At 35.8% G+C, this 22,776-nt stretch overlaps 2 protein-coding genes across 2 annotated transcripts in view; both read right to left on the bottom strand.

Moving 5' to 3' along the window:
- LOC120634435 (PAS domain-containing serine/threonine-protein kinase) overlaps positions 1-4,207 on the bottom strand; it is a 37,891-nt gene extending 33,684 nt beyond the window's left edge. The window contains exons 1-6 of the mRNA XM_039905001.1: positions 4,103-4,207; positions 3,790-3,892; positions 3,460-3,548; positions 1,589-1,740; positions 1,125-1,270; positions 190-363 (exon numbers count right to left, since the gene is read on the bottom strand). Coding sequence (XP_039760935.1) covers positions 190-363; positions 1,125-1,270; positions 1,589-1,740; positions 3,460-3,548; positions 3,790-3,892; positions 4,103-4,134 — 696 coding nt within the window. The 5' untranslated portion in view covers positions 4,135-4,207. The remainder of the gene's footprint in view (positions 1-189; positions 364-1,124; positions 1,271-1,588; positions 1,741-3,459; positions 3,549-3,789; positions 3,893-4,102) is intronic.
- An 11,188-nt stretch (positions 4,208-15,395) lies between these two features.
- LOC120630225 lies at positions 15,396-15,932 on the bottom strand. The gene has a single exon (XM_039899370.1). It carries the CDS (start codon positions 15,930-15,932, stop codon positions 15,396-15,398), a length of 537 nt encoding a protein of 178 aa, XP_039755304.1.
- Positions 15,933-22,776: the final 6,844 nt, after the last annotated feature.

The raw sequence follows: 22,776 nt of genomic DNA, 5'->3' as shown, positions 1-22,776 counted from the left end.
AACAACTTAAGAATTTATTTTAAAAAATCACACCAACCACGAACTTACTTAAGTAGTTTGTAAGGATAGTCATTTTGGTACATTTAGATGGAAGAAACAAAGCTTTATTATTAGACGTAATCAGCGGATTAGGAAAAAACTAAAGTGCGAAATTATATTATAAATATTTCATAGGAATCATATTCTAACCTTTCCACTAAGTAAAATAATGGTGCCATCTTCAGAAATATCCCCGTCTTCTGCCTCATGTAAGCTGAAAGTTTTACTGCTTCTCTTTCTCAGAAGGTCCGAGAAGCGTAGGTCACAGAGTTCGCCTGAGGAATACCCAAGCAGCGAGCATGCCTTGCTATTTACTATTAGTATCTGTAATTATAAAAATCATATAAAAGATGAAATATTTTCATGTAATAATTTTATTTAAATACCACCCCTTTTTATCAGATAGCTAAAAATTGCATAAGGTAGGGAGGCACATAAATATAAATAAATGTTTTTTATGCTTAAAATTTCAATTATCTATATATTAATACATGAAGTAAGAACTTTGAACCCCTTTCTACGAAAATTGCTTACGGTATGAAATTTTCCACGCTAATAATTTATATAAAGAAATTTTATATTATGTATAGCAAATACATTAAATTAATAAAAAAACATTACATTACCCATTACATATTTGACATCTATGATAATAGAAGTATAGTCTTTACCTTAATAATGTTTAAACTTATTATTTAAATTAATTAGGTTTGTAGATCCTGAACAGTTTAAGGATGGAAAAAGGAAAATTCTGAAGGATCAAAGTGCATACGCAGAAGCATGACATTCATTAGAAAAGCTTGAAGTACAATAAATCTTTGGAATCCTGAACCCCTAAAATTAGAAAGTCCTGTATACTAGAGGCCAGTGCCTTCCCAACGTTGACTAAATTATTGAGATATTACTAGCTTTCTGCCAGTCTAGTGCTCTTGAGAAAAAAGAAACTTCAAGCACGCTCATTAAAACGATGGTTTGTGTGTGCGTGTATGTGCGTGCGTGTGTGCGCGTGTGTGTGTGCGTGTGATGTGTTTGTGCGTCCATCTGTGTTCAAATAATGTTCGATTCCTCTTAGTTTATATACTCACTTTAGAGGTGTTAGGTTCTATGGTAAAGACAGCTTTGCTAGGGTTAATGGATTGCTGGAGACGGTCAGTTTGTGACTGTGTTGGTGCTCCTGCCGCATCTCCGGCAGCCAAAGTTGTATTAAAACGTAATCCATTCGGCCCATCAACTAAAAAGATTATATTAAGTGTACAAAGTTCACAACTACTTTGTTTTAGTAGTAGCAGAGCTTCTTGTGACAGAGCTTGTCCAAGGAAGTACAGCTATGCTTGTTTCTACCGCAATGCTGGTGTAATGACAGGCACATGACTCGACAAAAAACTACAAATTAAAATGATGTCTAATAGTAAAACTTTATTATTATACGTATACATGCATTGCTACATTATTTGGCTTTACATAATGATTTTATTTTGTATTATTAATATTCACCAATATAAAAATCGTTGTTAAATAAATGTCAAAAATATCTTATTGGCAGACTTACCTCTTACTAAATCAACAGGAGGCTTCACTTTACTTGGCGTTTCAAGATCCATTCTTAAAGGTCTCACTTTATGTTTCAAACGTGGAAAGCTTTGATTGCCCTCAAATGACCGATTTCTCCAGGCATTTTTAAAATGCTGTACCTTAACAGTCCTAGAAAAAAATAATTCTATTTTAAATGATTTGTACACCTGTTGCCTATAATGTCTGATGGAAGATACTACAGATGTTTATGTTTGAACTATGATAATACACACATTGCTAACTAGCCCCAAAGTAAGCGTAGCTTATTTTATGGGTATTAAGGTGACGGATGAATATTTTTATGAATAATATACATAAATACTTTCATGCTCATCACTCAAACATGGTCCAGTTGTGGGAACAAAACCCACAGCCTTACACTCAGAAAGCAGGGTTGCTGCCCAGTGCCACTCTGCCGTCAATACTAACTATGACTATTATTATCACATGAATACATTATATGTGTATGGTTATTACAAATCCTGTGCGAACCACTTGTTTTCCTTTCATAAAAAATACAAAATAACTCTAAAAACAACATTTTTTACATCAGGAGGCATTTCATTTTTCAACATTCTTGTTTAGCCTGCCCCAGTAATTCAATTATTTGTAAGTGAACCAAGCTCACCTTTAACACAGTTGAGTGATATACATCAGAAGGTAACTCTACCTACCTTTGTATAGAAATTATGAAACAGAATTGAATGTAAGAACAAGTGAAACCCTATAACTACTTTGTAATTTCATAAAGAATGATTAAAAGACTAATTAGGTGCCACTAACTAATTCCTTATTGCATTTGCAAATTGGTTAGGGAAGCGGTGATAGCACATTGAGTAGTAGCTCGACCTAACTTTCAGGGGCCCGGCAGCCACCTCTTTCTAAGTTATGTGCCTTTAATATCACTTGCTTTAACGGTGAAAGAAAACATCGTGAGGAAAACTGCATGCCTGAGAGTTCTACATAATGTTCTCAAAGGTGTGTGGAGTCCACCAATCCGCACTGGGCCAGCATTGTGGGTTGATGTGATGATGATGATTCCTTTATAGAATTCAGTTGCACACACATCTCTGAATACAACTTTGTTTCTTTGTGTAGCTTTAATTGTTTATTAACACAATAACATGAAAAAAAAATTATGCAGACGATGGCATTTTCTGCCAGTCTAACCTTGAGTTTAACAAGGTTATTATTGTTATGTGTACACAAAGAAGACTTAAGTAAAAATAGCAAAAAAAAAAACTGGAAAGATAAGAATAACAAATGTTTAAAATAATTGCTTTTCTTTAACAGAGAATACACTGTGAATAGGATAGCACTATTTTTGGAGCAGTCAGTTTAGTTTCATTAGCAACTAGCTAGCTGTTGCTGAGCACAAAAGATCCTGGAGGGTCATCCTGCATCCGCTGAAGCGGGCCTCATTACAAGATAGATAGAACTAGTTTGTTTTTGTTTACATCCAACAGGAACCATTTGTTTGTTACAGCTGAGAAGTATTCTATATATCTATTCCTGGGACATATGTATTGGGGAAGCTGTGTAATCCTAGAAAAAGGGAACTGGTTCCTATTATACTGGGATAGCTGCCCTCCCTATAGCTGACTCCAGAAACAGTAGTTTGCAAAACTGAAAATAATTTCTTCAGTAATGGAGATAGGAAACATAAAAATTAATAAACAATAAAGAAATATGCTCAGTTTGACCTGTGTTCACAAAGTTGATGATTTAAAGTTGCTGTGGATTAACTGGAAATTATAAATTCAAGTGTTTGTATAGTAGAATGACCTATTATAGCAAAGAGTGGCCAGTTTGAACTTATTTTTTATATTAGATAAACTAATAAATTACCTGCATTTGTCATTTGTGTTGCTGTATGGTTCTGGTGTAAGAATATTGGGATTATCATTTGTTAATTTTTTGAAAGCAAGCTTGTCTTTCTGTAAACAGAATAATATAATTCAAATAAGATTCACTATTCTATAGTGTCTGTTGATTATTATTCATTGCATGTATTTTCTTTTTATGGACTGCATATAATTTAATTAATTTCCTTGTTTATAGTATTAACTATAAAACAGATAAAATAAAAGAAAATTTACAGTATTTGCAATAATATTGTAAATTTTACATAAATGGTGGATTTATTTTTGTAAATTGACATAAAGTTAGAAGACTTACTGGTTTTGGAGTTAAATTAAGATGTTCTGGAGAATAAATATCTAAAAATCTTCCCAATCTAGGTTTTTGAGGAGTAAGATCGTCAGTATTCGTTGGAGCACCTCTGTAGTCACAAAAATAACAATTTTAGACCTTTTCACAGCAAACTTAATTAAATTGTACACCTGCTAACAAGGTGAGCGATAAACTGTTGTAGCTCGATGATTTATTTACATCCTACTGAGTTATTTTTATAAGAAAATCAATAAGCTACAGCGCGGAAGTTCAAAATTTGTTTCCTACAGTTCGTAAGTTATTTTACAGACTGCTGTACCTGTTTAGATTTGAAAACTTAGCTATTTCCATTATTTAGAACGTTTTTAAGACTTTCTTATAAATTATAGTAAGTTTTCGTGCAGCGATTTGCTTATTTCGAAGATTTGCCGTTACTTGAAAAAATTGCAATTTTCAAACGAAAAACAAACCGCAATCAGCTGTCAAACGTTTTGTTCCTGCTTTGAGAAGCTGCTTTCTTTAAACTTGGCATAGGTATAGAATATATTATAATTATTTCAAACGCTGTATTTATTCATTTTTAAACATAAATTTATTATTTACAAGTTATCAATAAGATACAATATGTATTGTATTTGATTTAGATAAGTTTTTTAAAAGAATGTTAGTGTTGAATTCGTTTGTTCAGCGTCATCTAGGAACTGTTTCCAGAACTAAATATGTTCAAGTAAAGGTTTGTAAAGTATTCCGAGTTGATTAGATAAATTCTCTCTGTATCTGAACTTGGAACTAAAGTATATGTAACTCCTCCCTCCTTGCAATAAGTGCAATAACTAGGTTCAAATTCAGTTATATGAGAACCTTTCCCTAGGTACCTAAAGTTATGACGACTTTTGGACCTCTGGATTTTGATAAGTACCTAAATCTAAAACTGGAGCCCTGGATATTGTGGTCTGATTTGCGATAGATACCTACGTTTAAATTTGGCTGATTTCTGATTATGTATAAAAGTCGGTGAGGCCTTAAACCTATGATTGCACTTTTTGTAGAGCCAGCAAGTGTAACTCGATAATAAACTACATATTGTAGGTATTCGGCGCTGGGGTCCGCTAGTTAACATTTAAAATAATACTTCAAAACTACGAATATTGATTTTATGTATTTCTATAGTTAATGTTAGATTATAAGATATTGCTATTAAATTATGTACGGTTTCAATAACAACTCGTGGGTTGATTGCGAAACCTGTGATATATGCTCCTGGTACTCGACAAGTCGAGTCGTTGTTTAGCTATAATATGGTATGTGAAGAACATAATATTTCTTTTAGAAATTAGATCGTTCCATATAACATTAGATTACAACGAATAATGCACTCACTCGTGTGTTACGAGTATGTTCCGGTTGTGGTGTACTTTCAAATACCAAGGTCCTTCCATAGTCCTTTCTATACACCCCACCCAACTGTAAGTGGACCTCATTACGTTATTATGCTTAACATACCAAACTGACCCTTAACTTGCTTAGTTCTCGGTTTTAATTCGCATGCCTTGTGCTTAGGGTTGCCACCAGTAGTATATAGATAAAAATGTGTTACACTTATATACGCTCAATTTATCTATGCTAATATTATAAAATGGAAAGATGTTTGTTTGTTTGTTTGCATCGAATGGGCTTCAAAACTACTGAACCGATTTGAAAAATTCTTTCGCTGTTGGAAAGCTACACTATCCTAGCTATATTTAAAAAAAAATTCGGGATCCTCAATAAAACTCCGATAATATAACCCAAAGTGTAAAAAAAATTATCTAAAACTAGCAATAAATAATAATATTATATTTATATATTATATTATTTATTATTTTATTTTAATATTTAAATTATAATGAGGAAAGATTTAATTGTTTGTTTGTTTGTTTGCATCGAATAGGCTCCGAAACTACTGAACCGATTTGAAAAATTCTTAAGTTACACTATCCCCGGGTGACATAGGTTATATAAAATCATAATTAATGTTGAAATTTTTGTTAAATAGCCGTGCGAAGCCGTGGTGGACTGCTAGTTAACAATAAGGAACCAATACTTTTGACACGGAGTTTAGACTAATCAAGTTGCTCCAGTACGGGTTTATAGTAGAGCAGATATACATCAGTACATACATCATCAGTAGTGTATTACCTAGATTAATATTCGGATTATCATTATACTGCTAATTTTTCAACCTACTGTATTTCCCATTAATGGCCCACTACAGCAGCCACTAACATAGGCAGGAATTTTTATCCCTTGATTATATCCCCTGACAAGGAAAGATGTTTACGTTTTCACCTGCCAAAACACGGTAACAGGGAACAGGAGAACAATAAGCGGGGGTAAGCTTCTCGTGCGCCATGCCCACTTGTACGCCATTGCTCAGGGTTGATAAAGCTATGGGAGAAGATCAAGGAAGGCCTAACCGCTATCACCGCTTATCGTAGGTAGTAGTAGGATGCAGTAGAATTACCACCCTTTTCGTTAAGTACTTATTCGGCAGGTACTTTAAGTTACGAGTAGATATAGATTTTTATCCACTCTAGTTTCTGGAGAGATTTGGCAACCCTACATAATGTCCACAGTACACGGTCCATATTGTTGATCTATAGATATAATTAATTATTGTTAATGACGGAGGTGGACGGACATTGATTTCGATTGTAAGGCGGTACTGATCACGGATACAAGGCTTTATTGAGAAATAGGTTACGGTACGAAGGATTTCAATTGAGCTTAAAGCGTTAAGCCGTCAAACTTTATTGTAGTATCGACCTACAGGGTCTTAATTAATTTTCAAACTAAATTTTAATTGCGTAGGACGTAGTACAGTCTCTTAGTATACATAGGTTAATAAAGTTTAGAGTGTCTATGACTTCGAAATACTCATGAATAATTATTCGGGATACAATATAATAGATAAGTACCTACTAGACAGTAATATAATTGGGGTCATAAGAGCAGTAGTTATCAATCTAAAAAAGACAGCAAATCAAGGCCCATAAGGCTTTCCACCGATGAGGGCTGCACATTGCAGAACGTGTCCCTCGCATAGATACCCGACGAGTTTTGTTCTGGTGGATGATAAAAAAGCATAATCAAAATTTGATAGCAGTTATTGTTTGCATTGATACATCAGGCACGCACAGATAAGCGGTTAAGCAGCCAGGCGAATATGATTATTAAGGCAATACTGGACTTATATCCTACACAAAAAATAGTCCGCCTTAGTTTGTAAAGGCTTAACTTGTAATCATCACCTTACTCTTTTAATGCGCTACTGCTGATGCTGAGCAAAATCATTAACTATAGGCTATTATAACAAATATAACAGAGAGGGAATTAGATCTTGTACCCATCACGCCTCTTGAATACAGTTGACAAGGCTGCTTTTTTTCTTTCTACTTCTACCGATTAAGAACCCTTCCTGCCTTCTACACGTTAGTGTACCCGCCTTTTGCCTACCACTAACGGCAATGACAAGGCTGCTTTGAAGCAAGCTCCGCTCTCATCACTCACAAGATATAAAAATTAAAATATATTTTTTTAAATTGTAAACTGTTAGTGGTGTTAAAAAAGAGCAATCTGCTGAGTTTCTTGCCGGCTCTTTTCGGTGGAATCTGCCTTCCGAACCGGTGGTAGAGTCACTACAAACAGACTGACTTATAAACTGGGCCTACTTGATACAGATGAATTTTGAATTTGCATTTCATTTTGAATTTTAAATTTGACGTGCCTTTATTAAATGTTAAAGATAATAAGCGACGGTAACACAACAATCTGCGTTGCCAGCCAAAGACTGTTAAGTATTCCGTATTGGGCTTTTCTGTCAAGAATTTCTCAGTAGGTACCAACCGGAGTAGGCGATTGCGAATCTTTGTCTCGGATCACATTAGGCAAGACCATATCACGGCGTTCAGGACTATATCCTTAGTGACATTCTAGTTTGCGTCCTACTTGTGACGAATCATAAGACTGACTCTGACTCGGACGTCTTTATTGTGTTTGGTCGCAAACTTGAACGCACTTGGTCGCCGCGATTTGGCCTTGCGTTAACGTTACTCGAGGTGCAGAAGCTTATCATCGCTAGCACGGTTATCAAGTATCTGCCAGCTTCCTAACTCAGGTTGCTGCTATGAATTTGTTGATTCAAACTCGAACATGCTAATCTATCAATGCAAGTAGAACAACGAGGCAGTTAACACTATTTTTTCATAAGTACTTTGAACGTTCGTAACGATAAGACCTTGTCAGCATATAACAATGTTATTTCCACTAACTATACCTAACACTTAAAGAATTTGACCTTTGATTTGAGTTTTTATTGTATGTGAGATTAAGACTATAAACGTACCATTTCCATACGAAATTTGTTACAATAAGGCATATAAGGTATGTTTTATATTTTGGGATTGTTTCAACGGTTCGTAACACCCATTGTGTTTTTGTTATCCAAGGACTGAAACTGATCTTAGTTAATTTGTTCACAAATTAAGCTGAAAATTATTACTTAATTATATTTCTTTCCTTTTTGTGTAGATACATTCTCATCTTCTTTAATATAAAGTCTTCTTAAAAATCTTAAACAAGACTCGGGAATTGATTCAGCTATTCAGCTCAAGAGATTTCGCTTCGATGTCAAAATGGCGCCCTGTGGGTACTTAGATTGCCAAATTGCGGTTGCCAAAGCGTTGTGGTTTTAAGATTGGGAGGTCCCAGGTTGTATCCCCAAGGTAGTGGCACTTTCTCATGTTTTATTTATTATACTTGTCCTTTTGCTATGTATTGTCACGTGTATTACAGCAAAAACACACGAGTATATTTTCCGCTTTTTCGAATTTTTAATAATGACGTATACGTATACTTTATGCTTATATAAGTAAGTATGCTATAATTAAACAAATTATTATTAAAATATTTCAGTTAAGTAACCTCTTACAATATTTCCATAATCCATATTTGTAAACGTTAAAGAAATGTAGAAAAAGAGTACCTAGCTGTAAAAAGCGTAGAGCGTTAATCATTTTCACGTGGCAATACTTAGGTATACGTTTTAGCGGAAACTCTATTAAAATTATAAAGTACCTACCTACTTAAATCTTTACTATAAAAAAGCTCTCTCTGAACAGACATAATACAAACACTACTTTTTTTTGTTATAGTTTTTAAATTACTGTCTTTTTAATAAATTTCAGTGTTTTTTAATACCTCATTCTTTTGGTATTTTAGTGTCGACTTAAAAATGTTGTAGAGAATATTTATTCTTGCTTTTTAGATTTATAAAAAAGTCGGCGTTTTTTTCAAAAAAAAAAAAATCTCGCTTTTTAGTAAGCAGGTTTGCAATCATATCTAAGTAATAATAGTCAAATGTCAACTGCTCATAAACTTAAACAAATAATGTTTATCCCGAAGCCGGGGTGTAATGCTTAAAGAGTTTTCCCGGCACTTCACCATCAGCTCCTTTATTGCGGCGAGCATTAATTGCCCATCTACCAAAAGCAATAATTGAAATCAACCAGTGTAATAGATATTGTTTAGTTCCTATGACCATCTGTGGTCTTTATTATCTACCACTAAAATCAGTATTGGTGTCCCTATAATAGGTATTTATTTGAAGAGTTAAGGGAACTCTTTCAACATTTCGCCAGGATCCCTTAAACAGTATTTGACCTGATGAAAATGGGACCACACGGGAAGTATACCGTCTCGAATGAAAAAATATTTTTTTAAATCGGTTTATAAATGAAAGACTTCTGAGCTAACTGATATAAAAAAATACAACCGAATTGAGAACCTCCTCCTTCTTTGTAATTCGGTTAAAAATAATATATCTATATAGGAGCGAACCTATAAATAAAACAGTTTACAACTGTGGGTGTGTGTCGAAAAAAGAAAATTTATGTACGAACGAATGACCTTCTGAAATGGGAACCTAAATCTATTTAATATTTGGGTAGTATTAAAATTATTAACAATACTACAATTAAAGGTAAACTTGAATAACACTCCGGGTCACCGGACAAATAATAAAATAGGTGAACCAATTTAATTAACGTGGTGTTACCGTGTTAGCCTAATGTATAGGAAAGCCTAATTTGGACTATTCCAATGATGTTCGATTCCTCTTAGTTTTAACAAAACGGTGATAGTGTATTTTTTCCGTCTGCTTCATATTCAGAGGAGTAGAGTTCAACCCCAGCACCTACCTTCGAGAAGTTATTTCTAAGTTATGCGCGTTTAAAGCAATTAAAATTCACTTCATTCAACAGTGAAGGAGGTACATTGAGAGGAAACTTGCATTCCTGGTTGGCGATATTTAAAAGAGCAGTTAAGGCCCATTATATTGTTAACGACTTTTAATAGTATTTATATACTTACTCATTTATTGTATGTTAAAGTATTTAATTATGTAAGTGTTGTTATTATATATATTAGTTTATTTTTATATTTATTTATTTATTATATTATTTACTTTTTATCTATTTGTGTACACTAGTTTATGTATTAGCATGTAGTTATTCGCATGTATGTATTTTAATATTTGTACCACCAGCAGTCTATTCTCCTCTTCTTTTTTTTCCTAATTCTAAGGTTGCCTGGCAGAGATCGCTATTAAGCGATAAGGCCGCCTTTTGTATTACTATTTCTTTCGATGTTTCTGTTTTTGTTATATTTTAAATATGTTAATGTTGTGGTATACAAATAAAGAGTTTAATAATTCCTGAGAGTTCTCCATAATGTTATAATGTGCTCAAAGGCGTGTGCAGTCCACCAATCCACACTTGGCGTGGTGGACTACGGCCTAAACCCTTCTTATTGCTGGAGGTGACCCGTGCTTTATAGCGGGCCTGTCATGGGTTGATATGATGATGAATATAACTGCTAAGTTATATTATTTCGACGGCCGAGTGGAGCAGTGGGCAGCGACCCTGCTTTCTGAGTCCAAGGTCGTGGGTTCGACACCCATAACTTGAACATGTTTGTGTGATGAACATGAATGTTTTTCAGTGTCTGGGTGTTTATCTGTATATTATAAGTATTTATGTGTATTATATTCATAAAAAATCCATCCAAGCCATCTTAGTACCCATAACACAAGCTAGGCTTAGTTTGGTCGTAATATATATATATTTTTTAATTTTTGTGGCTTTAACAACCGAGGTATCTCAGTTAGAAAATACTTTCGTTTAAAGAGGATACGTAACCTACGGAACGCTGGTTTATTTCGGTATTTAGTGAATAGTTGTGTTACAAAAAATGCATGATCGCTAGCCATGACCACTAACCTAGTTTCAGTTTAAAGAGATTCGATTGCTGAATTTGCTTAAATTACGAGTAAATTGTTGGCAAATTTCCGGGGGATATGATATAATCTTTGTTGTGATAATATCCAGTTGCGAATGGATATACACATTCGGATATTTTATTTTAAACAGCGAATATATTCATTTTAAATGCATATAAAAAGTTAAAAGAACCAGCTGGAATTTTATTTATATGCATTTATAGGTGAAGGCACTTTAATAATATTATAAAACTTATAAAAGCGAATTAAGAGCCTTTTTATTTTAAAATAATTATATTTTTTGAGATATGATAAAGCGATTTGTTTTTTTTATATCCTAAATTAAGAAACCGCTCAACTTTTTCTCTAGCCAACATGCGAAAGGTTTAATTTTAATGAAAAAAAATAAGTATATATTATATAACAAATTATAATGTCCTCTCAAAAAAAAAATTAAAATTCATTTATTTCAATTAGGCCTAATATAAGCATTTTGGAAACGTCAAGTCTGTCTGTGTGTAGTGACTCTTACACTGGTTCGGAAGGCAGAATCAACAGAGAAGAAGCCGGCAAGAAACTCAGCAGTTGCTCTTTTCCAATATCAACAATTTACATTTTAAAATTCATTTTTCTATCTTGTGAGAGATGAAAGTGGAGCCGGATGCTTCCAAGCAACCTTGTCATTAAGAAATTCATCAATTATATAATAACCTCGCTGTAATAAAAGTTTTTTAACACATTCTTTAAACTTACGAAACTTAGGACTTTCCTCTTTTTAGGAAAAACAATCCTTAATGTTTGTATTATATGACTGACATTTAGTGTGTAAAAAATCAGATTGATCTATTAAAGGGCTGCTAAAACAGCTGTAATTTGCTAAACAGATGTTTGATATTTCATCCTCTTAAGAAACAAATACACATTAGCCCTAAAATGCTACTCCAATGCGGGCTAGTGCAGTGCTCTAAATAAAAAGAACGGGGTTGGACTGAGGCAAACTTCTAATTACGGGCAATTCTTGAACTTCGTGTTCCGCATTTGAAAACGTTTGCTACTGTGACTAACGAGGCATTTTTTGCGCGTAGCGAGAGAAAACTGAGGGTATCGATGTAAAAAGAGGTGTGCCCCCTTTTTTCCACCCATGTGGTTCCCAGGGCTCTATATCCCTTGAGTTATCATAGGTTATTATCAGAACATTATCTCAAGTGACAACAATCTAGCCTTTATTTGCGCTACCTTTTATGTTCGCCTGACCCAATTGTTTAATGCACGTACAAAACCAACCCGTGCTCTGCATTGCAAACGTTACACAATAGTTATGAAAGGAGTTTTGACTCGCCCAAGTCGCAACAACTGTTATCAATAACTATTTTGTTAAATGGCGGTTACTTATATTACAGTGTTGTGTCCACTCTTACCATTGTATTGTAAGAGAAGTCTTACGTATGCCGATTATGTAGATCGCAAGAAATTAATGTTAGGCAAGTGGTTAGAATAAAGGACAGTTGTTATTTAGGTACCAGTATAATAAATAATATTATACTGGTACCTAAATAACAGTATAGTTAATAATAATAAATAAAAATTATTAATACCGTGTTTGTTTTAGTTTTTCAATATCCCCCGGAAGCTGGGATAAAGTGTATCCTATGTCCGTTTCAAGCTCTTAAGCCAGGCAAAAATGAAAATTATAAGGTTATAACAAACCTTTTTGCATTTATAATATTTGTATTGAATTATGGATTACTAGGGATGGAAGCGGTGGTTAAAACTTGGCCTCCCTTTTCGTGGGACTTATTTAGATCCCCGGCGTTTTAGGAGATATGAGCGTTCTAAGCAATTCATATCACATGTTTTGACAGTGACGGAAATCATAATGAGGAAACCAGCATGTCTGAGAGTTATCCATTATGTTCTCATATGCATGTGAAGTCTACCAATCCGTACTGGGCCAGCGTGGTGGACAGCGGCAAAAACACTTCTTTTTCTGAGAGGAGTCCTGTGTCCTGGAGACGGCCGATAATAGGTTGTTAAAGACGATGATGATGACTTATCGGCAATATTAATGCACCTAAAACCACGGAGAACATATTACGATACTATATCAATTTATTTTAATTATGAAATACAGTTTAATTTAATAAGTGGCATAACCTTAGCATAAAGGTCGGGGAGATTCTGAAACTATTCGGTTAGCCTCGCTCCGCATAAACGTCAAAATATAACCTGCAGTTAGTTAGTAGGTACTAACATAGCCGATCTGACTCAGACTCACATCGGCTATGATATATAAGTTATTCAAATGAAATTTAAATATAATCGAATAGAAGGTAAATTAATAAATCGGTAGTGTTTAATAAATCTAGTCTAGTCTATATTAATATTATAAATGTGAATGTGTATTTGTTTCTTTGTTTGTTTGTTACGTATCGACTTGATTTTTGTCATAGAATTAGTTTTAAGGGGGAAGAGTATATTGGTTACTTTTTATCCTAGCAAAATGAACGGGAACACGGGAACAAAAAGCTTAATATAGTATTATATTATATAAAGTATTAGTATGTAGTTATTCGTGTGTATTTTTTTTTTAATTTTGCTCCACCTGCATTCTGTTTTCCTCATTTTTTCCTAATCATAAGGTTGCCTGTCAGAGAACGCTACTAAGCGATAAGGCAGCCTTTTGTGTACTGCTTCTGTGTTCGTTTTTCTATTCTTCTTTTGTTCAACTTGTGGTGGTGTTCAAATAAAGAGTATAAATAAATAAATAAAATGAATTTGGTCAAAGAACGCGGGAAAAAGCTAGTACCCAATCAATAAATGGTAGTGTGTGTAACATAATAAATCGTTTTGAGAAGTTTCCTTTGTCTATGGCTAATAATAATGACGAAGGTATCTACTTAATCAATCTCTTTAATGGTGTTTTTCAATTACAAAACCGAATTAAGAGCAGAACCATGACTTAAATGTATAACCATTATTCTTAGTTGGTAGACTGACTGGCATTTGTCGTACTATTGATCAACGAACTTATGGAAAATCCTTCTACAATCGTTTGTTGCGTTTTGTTGTTTGTATATTTTAATGACTGTTCTATTTTGGTTTCATTGTATTTTTTTCCCAAAACTTTGTTGGATATAAGTGCGAAACTGTCACATTTCAGTCGTCCTTCTTGAGACTTGTTGCACTTGACTTGTCGAAAAATTATGAACCTTTTTTGACCTGACAACGTCTTATAATTCGATGGAGCCGGCTGCACGCACGAAAAAACATGACTCATGCGGCGTTACCTCGCTCTGAGGCGTTCCATTTAAGCCTTGAAGTGCAAGCGAGAGCGCGGAACGAGCGACAAAGAGGCACAATCAGCCTCCGCGTTCGGCAGCGTTCGACATCTGTCTCTCTATCTCTCATTAAATTAAAATTTTCTTTTGAAAAATGCAACCATTCCATCAGTATTTTCTTATGACGTTGTCACGTTCAACTATCATCAGTAAACCGACTTTACTGACAACCGATTTTTTTAATGGTATTTAACAGATCAACCCTTCCCAAAGCATGCGAAGAACGCGACCTACAAAGTACCACACTGTGTCCATCAACCTGAGAAGTGGATGTACCTTAAGCCTCGGCATCGGCATATTACATTGGCAATCACGTCTCTCAGATCGAAATACAGCAATACTACTTGGCGGAAGAAATAACGTATGGGGATGGCCCAACCCCAGATGAGCTCTGTTACACAAAGCTCTACTTTCTAAGAGGTTTCAGGTCGTAGTCTACCACGCGGACTGGTATGACTTCACACGCTGTTAAGAATATTATGGAGATCCCCCAGGCATGCGGGATATCTCAAGGTGTTTTCCTTTACAGTTTAAAGCAAGTGATATATAAATTGCTTAAATTAAAAACGCACATCTCCGAAAAGTCAATGGTTCACCGGGGCTCGAACTCGGTCTTAACGAAAGGTAATCCGAAGCCACTAGGCTATCACAGCTTCAAGGTTTCACTACTTCTTTATTTTATTGTCTTGTTAGTCGTGAAAGATAGAGTCATCATCTGTCTGCGCCTTTTCCCATCTTCTGGGGTCGGCTCTCCTTGACCGTTTCCTCCATTCAAGACGGTTTTGAGCAGTTTCCGCGTTAATGTTATTTAGCTTCAGGGCATTTTGGACCGTCGTTAACCAGGTGGCGGGGGGTCTTGCGCGCCCACGCTTCGTCGTCGGTATGTCCAGGGCTACTCGTACCATGTGGTCTGCGGGTCGTCTTATAACGTGTCCGTACCAGCGCAATCGTTTTTCCTGCTATTTATGAACGATGGGGGTGATTCCATAACTACCTCTAACATACTCGTTCTTGATTTTGTCGAGGCGGGTGACGCCCGCTGACCAGCGTAACATGCGCATCTCAGTGGTGTGTAACTTTGTGCTGTGCTTTTTGGTAGCGGCCCAGCATTCCGTACCATACAGTATGGCAGGGCGGATTGCAGTTTTGTATAGTTTCCCTTTGATCTTTAGGGGTATTCTTCTGTCACACATTACGCCTGTAAGCTGTCTCCACTTATTCCAGCCAGCTGTAGTACGATAAGTCACGTCATCGTCATTTTCAATTTTACCATCGTTGCTTATTATCGATCCGAGGTATTTGAATTGCTTTACTGTGGGAATACGAGTATTATTAATATAGAATTTAAGTTGGGTGTCGTCGGTTGTACTATCGAATATGCAGGACACGTGCTCAGTTTTTCCTCGGCTGATTCTAAGACCATTCTCTTCCAATGATGTTATCTCGTGAAAGATAATGCTGCCTTCGTCGCGGGCACCCTGAAAACCCCCTGTCATCTCTTGCTACAGGAGGTTACGTGATCAGGATCAGTTGTAGATACAACACCCTCGATAGGCTTGAAAGTTAATTTAACATTTGTCGTTACGCTAGAGATTTATGCCCCCACCCGTGGGCCGTGACGTAAGACATTGTATCGCCCCCTTGAGCATTGATTTTCTTCAATCGTTTTTAGCATGTTGCATGTTTAACTTAAATCCTCTTGTTTATCCAAACTAAAATATACTTTTCGTATCCTAAGTTTTAGTATCAAAAATTAGTATTTTTTTTTTTAAATTTTAATAGCGGGCAAACGAGCAAGTGGGTCACCTGATGATAAGTGATCACCGCCGCCCATAAACATCTGCAGCACCAGAGGAGCCACCGATGCGCTGCCACTGTTTTAAGGAATTTGTTTATCCGCCCCTTGAATAACCCTAGATTGTATTTTTGAGGAAACACATCAGATGGGAGATTGTTCCATAATTTGCAAGTGCGCGGTAGAAATGATCTGGTATTTCGATCAGTAGAAGAATACCAGGCATCCAGATGATGAGGGTAGAATTTATTTCTACGGCGTGAGGTGCGGTCAGAGAACAGGGAAGGAGGTATCAACGCAAACAACTCTTCGGAACAATCTCCATTATAGAGTCGATAGAACACACAATGTAAAGTACGAGTTTTTACTCTGTTTAGGTATCAGTGATTCAACCAAACATTAGTATGTTTGAAGTTAAGCTTTGATTTCTGTCACTATTTAATATTCCTGCGAATAAATGTTTTAATTATTATTATATTATTGTATAGACAAGTTTTACATCAAATTTCTTCCTAATTAATCTTGATGTAAATCTAAACAATGCCATCTTAGCAATAATTGCATAATGTTCCTATATTACCAACCCAATTTATTTCTGTAACGTTCGCAGACGGTATTATTTAGTTAGCATTACACTAGTTTATTTAACAGAAAACATAGATTCTGAGCATACAAAGTAGCAGATAGCAGTAATTCTGAAGTTTGGTAAAACGATTTGCCATCGTCAATCGTCGTTGAGCGACGCTGGTTCAGTAGGTATTGTTCACAAACAACGAATGTGCTCGTGATAGAAACGACATTGGCTGCATTGTCTTGCGCGGACCGGATTTGACTAAATTTCGGTACCAGTAATATTTTTTTCATGATAATTCGGACATTTTATAACCGTGTTTGAAGGTTGTGGTAAATGTGGTGTGATATTTTTATTTATGCTTGTATCGTAGCCCACTAAGTTATTTATTTTTATTTTGAAAATAAAATCTTATATATATATATATATTTCTTGTGTGCGTGTGTATGTCACTGAACTCCTCCTAAACGGCTGGACCGATATGAATAATTTGGTATGCCTTTGGGTGGCACCCTTAGATTCACAAATCAGCCCGACAGATGGCGCTGGGTTCCGCTAGTATTTATATATATCTTTTATAATGCTTATAGCATTGGGTAAGAGCTCGACTTCACTTTCCAGCCGAGTTCGTATCCCAGCACGCAGCTCTATCTTCTTTAAGTTATGTGCGTTTTAAGAAATTTAAATATAACTTGCTTTAACGGTGAGGAAAAACATCGTGAGGAAACCAGCATGTCTGAGAGTTCTACATAACGTTGTCAAAGGTGTGTGGAGTCCACCAAACCGAACTAGTTTTTAGTTTAGGCAATGCTTTTGTGCATGTATGAAGTGCATGCCTCTAGGGTAACGTACGTGTTTGCCTTTCTCTAGAAAAATGGCATTGCAATATTACTTCATTTAAGTTATTTTATACCAGTTCTTTATACTCCAATTACCTTGGTGGTTGCGAAACGATTCGGATATGCGGAGCATACGCAATGGTATTATTTCACGACCTCTGTTGTTAACGTAGCGATGCACCATTGAACTTGTGTTTTGTTGAATATGTCGAAATATCTGAGGGTATAAGTAGGGTTGTCAACGAAACCATCACCTTCAAGTATACTATTGACGTCCCATTGCTTTGCATTGGCATCCTCTCTCATAGGAATGAGGGTTTTACAGTCCTACCACCCAACCACCACGCTGCTCCAGTGCGGTTTGGTGGGCTTTAACGACTATTATTGTCTGTAATACAAGAGGAATGTGCTTTATCTAGACTTGGTGGTTGCGAAACGATTCGGATACGCGGAGCATACGCAAGGGTTTAATTTCACGACCTCTGTTGTTAATGTAGCGATGCGCCATTGAACTTGTATCTTGTTGAATATGTCGAAATATCTAAGAATTTAAGTCAAGTTAGTAGGGTTGTCAACGAAATCAACATCTTCAGATTATTACCATCAAAATGTTATATATAGGCCTTATTTGTCATATCAGAGAGTGTTTTAGAGCATAGAACCTCTACGCTGCTCCAGTGTGGGTTGGTGGGTTATCATAATAATCACGATCACACATAGGTCTTTTGTAGGGAGTTTCAAATACGACGTCCTAGTGCAGCTTGAGTCGGCTTCCTGTGACTCGCTTGATGACAACGGTGCACCTTGAGGTCGTCGAGGTCGCCATTCAAGCAACTTGGCACCCCAACGTCCATCGGTTCTCCGAGATATGTACCATTATTATCTGTTATTCAAGAGCAATGTGCCTTACCCAGACAAGTAGCCAACTCTTAGGGTGCAAAGAATCTATATAACAAATCTATACAATCTAAGTAATATTCAGCACCTCGCGATACGTAGTTAAAACATGCTTGACTTGCGTAGCGTTTTTGAACAATTTTTTTTTATCCCAATTGAGGAGCTTATTAACCGCGGTTAAAGTGTAAGAGTTTGACAAGACGTTTTGTGTAGAGTAGCAAAACAACAAGTACGGAAAACTTATCAGAAGTTGAGGAACCGGTAAAATATTTAAGGTGGCAACCCTACAAATCGTTAATATACAAAGGTCGATACCAGCTTGGATTTCAAGAAAATTAGACCTCAGTTGACAAACGATCAATGATCAAATTCATCCGTCAGGGGTGTGAATGGGGTGTCGCAATCAACCTTCGTCTAGGGTTGTGAAATTCTGTCGAATATTAAATAATGTTATTAGCGTGTGTTACCTATTGTTATGTGTGACATGTAATGGTTGTCACGCGTCCGTTAATTGACCCGTCCTTTTGTTTGTGTCAAATGTCAGGTCATGTTTACAATGTCACGCTTTGTTTCAGTTGTTCTTTTGCCTTCAGAGGTCCTTTTTTCCCCGCTGGTATCTAGGCATACGGCATTGTGTATCTAGACATATAACAGTCCACTGATGGAATAAAGGCCTCTCTAAGGTCCGATAATCACCACGCTGGGCAGATAGGTTGATGATGGCAGTATAGATGGCAGTAAGTAGCATAGAGGACGCTGCTGCCTGTTTTCAGTTATATTCCCTCAGTCACCTGATTTGACACCCGGGAAAGCAGTGGAGTGATAACAAGTGTATTCTGATCTGCCGTTACCACACGGCCAGTACGCATTATATCCTGTTAATATTATTTGCAAATTAGATTGCAATCCTACCTAGTAGCAAGTGATGATACAGTCTAAGAGTAGCGGGCTAATCTGTCAGGAAGTATGGTAGTCCCTAATCTTTAGGGTAACTAGCTACGGCCAAAGCCTCCCACCAGACCAGACCAGAGAAAAGGGAATCGAACTTATCAAACACCTCTAAGATAGAAAAGGTCAATAACGAAACATGACACTCTTATATGGAGGGCAGATAAAGCAGTCTAATATTCAACACTTTATTTTTGTGTTTGGGGTTATAAAGTGTTAAGCCAAAATCTCAAAATGTTACAAAGGAAACAATAATTTCATTCTTGATTATGAAGGGCATGTAATAGTCCCATATTTCGTTATATTAAACTAGTAGTAATTCGGCAATAATCGTTTTCTTATTACCACGGATATTAACCATTGTTTGTACTTCCTTGCGCGGATATCTTTTGTTAATAAGTCAATATGAATTTGGCGTTCTGCAGGAAAATAGAATTTACTAGTAAGTACGGAGTAGTAAATAAAATGAAAATACACATAATTTTACACGACAAATATAATAGAATAGATAAAAAGAATTTGAATTAACCAATATTTCGGTACAATATTTGACGGCCGATTGGCGCAGTGGGCAGCGACCCTGCTTTCCGAGTCCAAGGCTGTAGGTTCGATTCCCTCAACTGGAAAATCATGATGAACATGAATGTTCATCAGTGTCTGGGTGTTTATATGTTTTTTATAATTATTTATATATATTATTCTTAAAATTATTCATTAGTCATCTTAGTACCCATAACTCAAGCTACGCTTACTGTTTTCTTTTTTTTACGGGGCTATATGACGATGTGTGTATTGTCGTAGTATATTTATTATTTATTTATTTATTAATATGTACAATAGGCGGCCTTATCGCTTAAAAGCGATCGCTGCCAGGCAACTTAGCAAAGGACAAGTTAATAGTTGCATTATAGGGTATGGGTGTACACAGAATTTTGTAAGAAAAGAAATGTGTATTAAAATATATAATTAATGTAAAATGTATGTACTTACGCTGGCACAGTCATGTGATGAGGCGAGATGATGACCATATTACTAAGAGTTATGAATATACGGGAAGGAAAAGAGGCAGTGTACGACCAGCAATAACCTGGCCACAAATACACACAAATATACACAATAAAGTTAACTCACAACCGCACAGTGTGGCGCAGAAATACTAGGAGGTCTAGCTCCAAATGAATTGGGATAGTAGCCAGGAGTAAGAAAAAGAATAAATTCAAAGTATTATTTTATGTAACGTAACGTGTTGTTGTATTTTACGTGCATAATATTACATAATAAATACACTAAAATAAGTAAAAACATAAAGGGAAATGACGAACGCTAACGATAAAATTTAGGAATAAAATAAGGAAATAAACAAATTAAATGTTTTCTAAGGAGTCGCTTGAACATAGGAAGCGCAACTTATTTGAAGAGGTTTTGTGTTTTTTTTTTTATTTTGAATACCAGCGTAGAGTTAGGAAGTGTCAACCCCCGTGCTTCGGAGAATACGTTTTACCGTCAGTCTCGGTTATTATCACTAACTTGTGACATTAGCCGTTGAAGTATATTAACCAGCATTGGAGCAGCGTGGTTGGTTTATGCTCTAAAACATTCTCTCCTATAAGCGAGGAGGCCTTTGCCCAGCTGTGGGTCATTAATAGGCCGCGGACGAAAACAACATTCTCAATACTAGCCTGGAGTAAGGAAACTCGTGTTATCAACCCCCCGTGCCTCTGGGAGAGTACGTTAAGCACGAGGCAAGAGGCACTGGGTGGAGATGGCGGATACTTGGATACATTTTGCCGATTGCGACACATTTAACCATTTGTCAACTGGAACAAATTACCTGTTGATATGCTCTATAACGCTACGGAAACTATCAGTTAATTCTCATTCACACTTGACTGGTTTTTGTATGAGGCAACAGTTTCCCATATTCGCGAGTATTTCGTATCGCCTATGAGCTAACTAAAAGAATAGGGCATTATCAAATGTTGGTAACATAAATTGAGTGGTGTTAGCGAAATCCTTTGAAATCTTCGTTGCGTTGCTTAATCATTTTTATATTGAGATAACCGGGTGTATCTAGTTAAACGTTACCGTTACCAGACGCGTTGAGTCCGGTTAAGAAATTTCAAAATCAACATCTCACTTTGTGCATGAATTAGTAGTTTTCTGCTATTATAATTATCATTAGCAAACTATTACATGAGAAAAAGTTAGGCTGCAGTCCGCCACAATGGGCAAGTGCGGATTGTTAGACTTCAAAGAGAAGAATTTAGAATGTCTGAGTGATCAGAATTCTCAAAGGCGTGTGCCTTTCAGAACATTATGGGGAATACCTACATGGAGTTATCCTCACGATGGTTTACTTTATCGTCGAAGTAGGTGATACTGTCGAACTCCGTTGGTAAATTTTTAGTCAAGTCTATGGCAGTGTGTGGCAAAATTCCGTTGCTGCATAAAACTAGGATAATTCAGATAACCAGCAAAAATGTTGAAATGAGGTTGAAACTCAAAACGTCAGACTTTTTCGAATATTTATTTTTATTTTGTTAATACACTTTATTTGTACATAACAAAACTTAAAAAAAAAAACAATATACACACACACAGGACACAACAAGAGGAAACTTAAAAAGTATGATACAAAAGGCGGCCTTTTCACTTAGTACTTAGCGATATTTTCCAGGCAACCTTAGGATTAGGAAAACCAAGGGAAACCGATTGGTGGGGTGTATTATTATTATATACATACTTACGAAAAATTACACACTAATACTTATCCGGATTTGACACATAAAATACTAATAATAATAAATATAAAAAATAACAAACTAATATATACTATAACATACTATACTTACTTAAATATAAGAGTAATAATAAATCCCCTAAATAAAGTCGTCTTTATTGCTTAAGATAATGGGCTTTAACAGCATGTTTGAATGTGTCTAATGTGGGGCAGGAGTTTGAAATAAATGGTACCTAAGCGTTCTTGTGTTAAGGTCTTACACTTATGTGGAAATGTATATACGTTTGTTTGGAACGCAGTTAGCATCCGTCTTGGATAAAAAGGCGGGGTTCTTCCGGTCGAAAACGTATATTAAACAGATTAATTATGTATGCTCAGTTTTTGCACTTCTTGCTAATTACTATTTGCTTGATAACGGGGTCTGATGTAAATACTATGTGGTAATTAATTTCATGAACAACTATGTTACGTTTTGAAACGTAGAATCTACTTAATAGCTTAAGTATTTTAAGACGTCAGTTTCAATACTTCAATAAGTAGACAACTAAAG

Source organism: Pararge aegeria, chromosome 2, assembly GCF_905163445.1.
Source record: "Pararge aegeria chromosome 2, ilParAegt1.1, whole genome shotgun sequence".
Taxonomy (NCBI): domain Eukaryota; kingdom Metazoa; phylum Arthropoda; class Insecta; order Lepidoptera; family Nymphalidae; genus Pararge; species Pararge aegeria.
Note: the sequence above shows the minus strand (reverse complement) of the source record. Positions and strands in the feature narration are given on the sequence as shown.

Coding starts and splice junctions, on each gene's coding strand:
- LOC120630225 (XM_039899370.1), bottom strand. CDS start 15,932: ATGACAGGGGGTTTTCAGGGTGCCCGCGACGAAGGCAGCATTATCTTT.